The sequence below is a fragment of the Phaseolus vulgaris genome, unplaced genomic scaffold, assembly GCF_000499845.2.
Source record: "Phaseolus vulgaris cultivar G19833 unplaced genomic scaffold, P. vulgaris v2.0 scaffold_12, whole genome shotgun sequence".
Lineage (NCBI taxonomy): Eukaryota > Viridiplantae > Streptophyta > Magnoliopsida > Fabales > Fabaceae > Phaseolus > Phaseolus vulgaris.
Window position 1 is genome coordinate 482682 of NW_027174081.1, and position 8250 is coordinate 490931.

The following is an 8250-nucleotide window of genomic DNA, read 5'->3' on the forward strand; positions in this document are numbered from 1 at the left end:
CCTCTGCTATCCACCTTGACTCTCCTTCTTGGATGGTGACTACGTAGGTTCCCCTACTATTTTTCAAACTGCTTTCGTAGCACTTTCGTTCCATCTTTTGATCGGCCTTTATCGTAATCACCTTCTCTTCAGCCGAAGGCAACTTCACCTTCAATTGGGTGGTTGAGACCACTGCACCTAACCTATTCAAGGAAGGGGAGCCTAAGAGCAGGTTGTATGCAGAAGACGCGTTGACGACAATGTACTTGATGGTAATTGTCTTGTTGATGTTTTATTGATAGTGGACTGCATGACGCAAAATGAAAAATGAATCTTGTATTAGTTCAGGTTTTTTTTAAAGTTAATCCCCTAACAATTTTTTATATATGAGTTAAAATACTTTTTAGATATTTCATTTTTTATTAAAAGAATAATGAATATACTTTGTACCTGAAAAAACATAAGTTAAGGTTGCGAAACAATATTTGGAATACAAAGAGATATTTTTAACTTTTAAATATTTGAAAAGCTTGTATATAAATATATTTTGTACGCTTTAAATTTTATTTTAAATTATTGAATATTTTATACGGAACTTATATTAAATTTCTCTCTTAGAATTATAATAAAGTTAATAGTATTTCAGGTTGTTATATTTTGGCTATGTTTTTATACATAAAATTTGTCAACTGTTTTGATGTTTTGTATTTATAATATTTCATATTCTCGTTTTATAAAAAAAAAATTATATTTCATCCTTTTACGTTTTCGAGAATATGCAAACAAACGACCCTTACGAAAACTACTATATACATGTTGACGGAGGAAAATGATTGTTATTGTACTTGTTTACTATAAATCTTACCTAATGAAAAGTGACCTTTTTAGTATAAATATGATGACTTTGTTTGTATAAAGACTTTGAAGAATAAATCTGAGATATAACCATATAGGAATGATTTTAATTTAAATAATATTATCTTACGTGACCATTATTTTAAAAACAATTTGAGTAACTTGATATGTCTTAATCTTGATTATTTATTACAATGACTAATATATGAATTTGATATTATATTAAAAAAAATTCTTTAAATATATGTTGAAATTTTACATTTACTAAAAATTAAAATTTTATAATTATCTTTACAAAATTAATTTTATAAAATTGAGTTAGACATAAAGTTTTTTTAGTATAATCATTTTTATATGAAAAGAAGGGAGCGATTTAAATCATATAACCATGAAATTTAGAGTCGTTTGTAATTATTAAAGAAGTTTTATTACTTTTTTTAAAACAAAAAACTTACACAATTTTTGTATATAATAAAGAAGTTTGTTGATTAAAGTGCGGCCAAGACAATTACCATCAAGTACATTGTCGTCAACGCGTCTTCTGCATACAACCTGTTCTTGGGCTGACCTTCCTTGAATAGGTTAGGTGCAGTGGTCTCAACCACCCAATTGAAGGTGAAGTTGCCTTCGGCTGAAGAGAAGGTGATTACGATAAAGGCCGATCAAAAGATGGAACGAAAGTGCTACGAAAGCAGTTTAAAAAATAGTAGGGGAACCTACGTAGTCACCATCCAAGAAGGAGAGTCAAGGTGGATAGCAGAGGCAGACATTAGCGATGAAAGACGACTTGGGCCTATTGGAGAAGTTCAGGAAAGGAAGATAAAGGGAAAGAAATTCAAGCTCGACACCTCCCTGTGCAAAGAATTAGAGGATAAAATAGCCAACATCATCTCGAAGAATATGAACGCTTTTGCATCGTCGTCCACGGACATGCCTGGAATAAATCCAAATTTTTTAACACGTTATGTGGTTGGTTCCTCGCCAGGTTCACAAATTGTAAGCCAGTGGTCGCCACCTCGGCATTCTTGCACAATATCGTGCAATGGAAGATAGAAGGGTTGAGACAGTTCATGGCTCGGTTCGTCCGAGCTACTCTGAACATACCCGACCTGCACCCGGCAGTCTCCATGCACACCTTACTGGTGGGGTTACGTCCAGGGAAATTTTTGGACACCTTATATGTGAAACTCCCCAAGACTATGGATCAACTATTTTTGTATATATGTTTAAACTTTAATATTTAAAATTAGGCTTGCAATAACTTAAAGCCTAAACACATAATTGTAGTTTGCATTTGTTTATTAGGATATATAGTTGACATGGGTGATATTTTTTTACAAAAGAGATCGTTTCATAAAACACAACTTTAAATTTTAAAAAAGTTGTGAAAAAAACAAAACTTCGTGCTTTGAATTGTTTTATAAAACATCAGTGTTTTTTTGTTAAGTAAAAGTGAAAATCGTGCCTGAAAACAGTGGCAAGCTAGATAGAAAAATATTGGGAGAATAAAAATTAATTTTTTTTACATTATTTATTAATATTTCAAAAAATCATTGAATATAAATTAATTTTAAAAACAAAATAATTAGTTAATATATTATATTGACTAAATTAAATATTATTTTATAAAAAAAATTATTAATATCTAAAATAATTTATATTATTAATAAAAAATTAAATTAATTTTTAAATTAATATTTAATATTAATTAATAAAATTTTAATTATTGATTATTTTAATTCTAAATTATTCTATCTCACTATCTCATAAGAATAGAAGAATAGAGTGATTGGTTGTGTTAATGCTTATAAGTACCTATTGATTCCATTATTTAATATCTGTTTTCAAGACGAAGAAGATAAATAAATTTTAATAAGCAATTTTTCTTGTGATATATTGAGAAATAAAATAAAAATTATGGGATAATTGGCCCCACAATATAATGTGCATCCATATAAAGGGACACAGGGTTAATATTCGACTTGTAAAGTCCATGCACCTATATCAACGTGGGTTTGGGTTGTTAAGGAAGGGTATAAATTGTGTCAAATAAAAGGCAAAGAAGAAAGTAAGTGGAAATGAAGAGATTTGAGAAAAGAGTGGCTAGAAATTACGGGAAAGATTACTCTGCTGTCTGAATTCTGTGCTGTAACATTCATTATTCACAGAATATGGACAGATAAGCACGGGTGTGTCAAGATTTATTGCTTCATTTGATTTTAGTTTTAGCACCACTTTACAAGTAACTTTCATCCATCACAAATAATACTTATTTTTGCAATATCATTATTATTGAAAAGGATAGATTGTGAACAAGTTATATAAAAGTAAGAATAAATAATAAGATAAAAAAATTATCCGCCATTGAAATTAATTTGATTTTTTTGTGAAGAGTAAGAAAGGTGGAAAGAAAAGTTGGAGGGGTTGAGGAGAAGCCAACGAATCCGAAATTGGATGTATAGTATTTGAACATAATATTTGAGGAGGATCTATATTCGCGAACATCATTTATAACTCATTTAATTCAAAAGATGCTCTCTGCAGCTCTCTAAACCATCAAACCTAACAGAAGCAGATAAAATAACCGCAAGTGGCTCTCCTCAATTCTATCATATAAAATCATTCACAACCATTCATCTTCTCTTCATACTTCTTAGTGTCTCATTCCAACACTCAGTTGCATCAGCCATGGCTTCTCTCTCATGCTCCTCCGACCTCGCTACACTCATCAACCAAACCGCCGCCGCCCACTACCTCTGTAACCAATTCGATTCCATTTCGAGAAAGCTCAACGACACCACCTACGCAGTCGACAACACCTACCTTCTTTTCTCCGCCTATTTGGTCTTTGCCATGCAGCTTGGTTTCGCCATGCTCTGCGCCGGATCAGTCCGAGCAAAGAACACCATGAACATCATGCTCACCAACGTCCTCGACGCCGCCGCAGGCGGCCTCTCATACTACCTCTTCGGCTTCGCTTTCGCCTTCGGTTCCCCTTCCAACGGCTTCATCGGCCGCCACTTCTTCGGCCTTAGAGACTACCCCATTCCCACCGCCGACTACAGCTTCTTCCTCTACCAGTGGGCCTTCGCCATCGCCGTCGCTGGAATCACCAGCGGCTCTATCGCGGAGAGAACTCAATTCGTGGCTTACCTCATTTACTCTTCTTTTTTAACCGGCTTTGTTTACCCCGTCGTTTCGCATTGGTTCTGGTCGGCGGACGGTTGGGCTAGCGCCACCAGAAGCGACGGGAACGTCTTGTTTGGGTCCGGGGTCATCGACTTTGCGGGCTCCGGAGTGGTTCACATGGTTGGTGGCATAGCGGGCCTGTGGGGGGCTTTAATTGAAGGCCCGAGAATCGGGCGGTTCGACCGGACGGGCCGGTCTGTTGCCCTGCGCGGGCACAGCTCTTCTTTGGTTGTGTTAGGTTCGTTTCTATTATGGTTCGGGTGGTACGGGTTCAACCCCGGTTCGTTTTTTACTATAGCGAAGGGGTACGGGGGCGCGAGTTATAAAGGTCAGTGGAGTGCGATAGGGAGGACAGCTGTCACGACGACATTGGCCGGGAGCACAGCGGCTCTGACGACGCTGTTCAGCAAGCGGTTATTGGTGGGCCACTGGAACGTGATCGACGTGTGTAACGGCCTGCTTGGCGGGTTCGCTGCCATCACCTCTGGCTGTGCGGTTGTGGAGCCGTGGGCAGCGATAGTGTGTGGGTTCGTGGCCGCCTGGGTTTTGATTGCGCTTAACAAGCTGGCAGCCAAAGTGGAGTACGATGACCCCTTGGAGGCGGCGCAGCTTCACGGCGGATGTGGAGCCTGGGGGGTGTTGTTCACGGGGTTGTTTGCGAAGAGGGAGTACGTGGAGGAGATATATGGAATTGGGAGGCCGTTCGGGGCGTTGATGAATGGCGGCGGGAAGTTGCTGGCGGCGCAGTTGATTGAGATAGTGGTGGTGTGTGGATGGGTTACAGCGACGATGGGCCCGCTGTTCTACGGGCTTCATAAGATGAATCTGTTGAGGATATCGAGGGACGATGAAACTGCAGGGATGGATTTGACTAGGCATGGGGGATTTGCTTATGCGTACCATGACGATGAAGATGGTTCTAGCAGGGGCGTAGGATTGATGATGCGTAAAATAGAACCTGCTAGTACTTCTCCCTCTCCCCCCGCTGCACCTCATCTCTCACTTCATCCTCTATCAATATCTTCTCTTTAGTCTGCAAATACCAAATCTTATCTCTCTCTCTCTCTCGCCTTGGGTGTACATTTTTAAATGTTTCTTCCTATGCTTCTCCATACTGTCACTTTAGTGCGTTTCCTGGGCCAAAATAATGTAATCCTACACTATACTAAAAACTCCTTAGTTCATGTAGCCATATTTCCAGAACGTTTTGCAAATATATATCTAGTATTTCAACATGCGCGCAAATATATATATCGTCATTAATGAAGTTATCTGTAAACTATCATTGCTAAACCTCAACTACATCTCACCTAAACCTACAAAGTAATTCACCAAAATTTCGTAGCATATTACTATTACTAGATGCCGATCAAAAATAAAAAAACTATTACTAGAAAAAAAAACTCGCGATTAACTTTTTCCCGTTGGTCAATTCCATGAAAAATTGATGCAAGATTGATGTCGTGAACAATCCGACCACAAAGAGAATAAAAAAAATTAAAATTAAATTTTGCATCGATGAAGACTGACGCCTAATTATAAACGAAATATGTTGCGTGTGTCCTAGTCGACGCATTCTTATATTTAAATATTTTAGTTTTTGAAAAATTATTTATTTTAAATTTAAATTTATAATATTTTAATAAATATTTAATTTTGTATTGTTTATTGTATATTTAATTTTATTACAGATTGATTTATTTTAAAAAATATATATATATACTGTAATAAATATTTTAATTTTAAAATTTTGATGTAAGTTAGTTAAATTAAATTTATTAAATTGATTACGTGTTTGATTTTAAAATTAATTAAAGAAATTATATTAAAATTTTTAAAAAGAATTGAAAAATGTAGAAAAATAATAATTGAGTAAAAAAAAATACGTATTTAAATTTTTCAAAATGTTATATGAAATATACATAAATTTAGGAATATAAATTTAACATGAAGTAATTAATTTATGTAAAATTTAAAGGATGTACTTAAAAATAGAGACCCAATTTTATCATAAAATCTGAAAGTAAACTTAAGAAAAGAAAAAGTGAGATAAAAATTTTGATTGGTAACTTAAGTAAATTTGAATCTCATATCTTTCTAATGGATAAATGAACTTCTGATTTTCCTTTGTCTAAAATATCTTACTTCTCATAAATGAAGCATAAAATCATCTTAAAGATTTATCGACAATGTATATAATACAACATTAAGACTAAGTGTGAGTAAGTAACATATTCTTAATTGTTAGATTACTACAATACTCAAAGTGTCACAAACTTCACCACATGTTCTATAAATGCAAATTGAATATATAATAAAATTATTCTTTAATTATTGGACCTCTTTTCCATTTTCTTATGGAGAAATATGTGACTAATCCAGAATATGAGTGTGTTTTTACAAGTAACCATTTTGGACATACCATGCAATAGTGAAATTTTTTAGTTTAAATATACTAATAGTAATAAAAGAAATAAGCAAAAAGAAAACATGAATTTTTATACTTACTGAATATGATCTCCAAAAGAAATTGATGTATCAATATCTTCTCTTTAGTCTGCAAATACCAAATCTTATCTCTCTCTCTCTCTCGCCTTGGGTGTACATTTTTAAATGTTTCTTCCTATTCTTCTCCATACTGTCACTTTATGCAAATTACAATTGTCTTTAAGATTTGTCTCCATGGGAAACCCATTTCAAGAACATGAACTAAATAGAACATCAACAAGTAATTCTAACCAATTAAAGCAAGAACCAATGACAAACTATTGATTAGAAACATTCAATAGCAACATTTGACCGATTGAAAATCAAGAAAAAGAAACAAAACATGTTTTAGAGCTTTTGATAAAGAATGGGTATGGAAGAAGAAGATGAAAAGTTGAAGAAACTTATGTGGTTGAAGACAATGGGAGTGATCACGCCACTTGGATGTTGAAAGGCTCCAAGATGAGTGAGAGTGCCACCACTTGAGGATTCCCAACCCACAAGATAAGACAAAGAGAAGGAGAGCAAGTCTCACAAAGAAACCACTCAAATTCAAGAGAGTAACTTCACTTTCAATTTCAATATTCAACTTTCAACTTGTGTTTACAAAAGCAAGGCTCCTCCTTATATAGGAATAGAGAACCGATTATGCAAGGTAAGATACATGAAGAGTCATTTGTAAATGAAGAGGCAAGGTACATGAAAAGACAATGTAAATGCCGCCCCTATCTAAGTCACTTCCTTATTCTAGAAAAGTGACTTTTCCTACTATTTCCCTTCTAATGTTCTATTTAGAATCTATTATAAAGATATTAAAAAAAATATTAATTGGGTTTGGGTCGTATTTTGAGAAGACTAATAAGAAGAACTTCAAATGCTTTGGGCCTTGTCCATTTCTTCTATTAATGAAGTCTTTATTTGCTTGTTGATATGACCCTTCAAGTATAGCATCTTTGGTCATCTTCATGTATTTTTGGCTTACATCAGTAACTTAACGAACAACTAACTATTTGTACACATATATATGTATGAATGTTTTCCTTTTCCAAGCTTCCCACTCTGTGTATGAATGTTTTTCTTTCTGACTTCGGCTAACTTGTATGTTTTGAAACAATTTTGACAACTAGTAGCACACCAACCATCGCCCCTACTTTAAGTAGCACGGTCCTCCATGAGCCTTACTTTTCTCAAAAGGGAGATTTTGCTTCTCCTCTTGGGATCTCACCAAGGGAAGACTTCACTCCCACCCTTGAAATCTTACCAAGGGGGGAGGTTCACTAGGAACCATGGTTCATTATGAACCCTGCTTGTTCCCGACCTTGACGTATTTACCCAAGGGGAGGTTCACTAGGAACCCTGTTTGTTCTCAACCTTGGCGTATTTACCCAAGGGAGAGGTTCACTAGGAGCCTTGTTTGTTCCCTACCTTGGCGTATTTACACAAGGGGGAGGTTCACTAAGAACCCTGTTTGTTCCCGACCTTGGCATATTTACCCAAGGGGGAGGTTTAATAGGAACCCTGTTTCACAATGTATCGCAAGCGTATTTTTCAAATAACTTTTTATTGGGTGACCTCATTAAAAAACCCTGATAAGGGAAAAAGAGTGTCCCCGTAAATATTCAAACTACGTACAATAGTATGATTAACTGATATAAAATTTGAGATTGGCTCAATTCCATGTTCGGGGAATAATCCCGCCTTCCAAGGTCTCAAGTTTGTACACTTCGTTCCCGAGCACCC

At 35.4% G+C, this 8250-nt stretch overlaps 1 protein-coding gene across 1 annotated transcript; it reads left to right on the top strand.

Moving 5' to 3' along the window:
- Window positions 1-3269: 3269 nt before the first annotated feature.
- LOC137816883 (ammonium transporter 1 member 2-like) lies at window positions 3270-5256 on the top strand. Its single transcript, XM_068620044.1, has one exon. It carries the CDS (start codon window positions 3523-3525, stop codon window positions 5053-5055), a length of 1533 nt encoding a protein of 510 aa, XP_068476145.1. The 5' UTR covers window positions 3270-3522; the 3' UTR covers window positions 5056-5256.
- The last annotated feature ends 2994 nt before the right edge of the window (window positions 5257-8250 follow it).

Bases quoted from the DNA above. Each gene is read 5' to 3' on its own strand.
- LOC137816883 (XM_068620044.1), top strand. From the start codon at position 3,523: ATGGCTTCTCTCTCATGCTCCTCCGACCTCGCTACACTCATCAACCAA.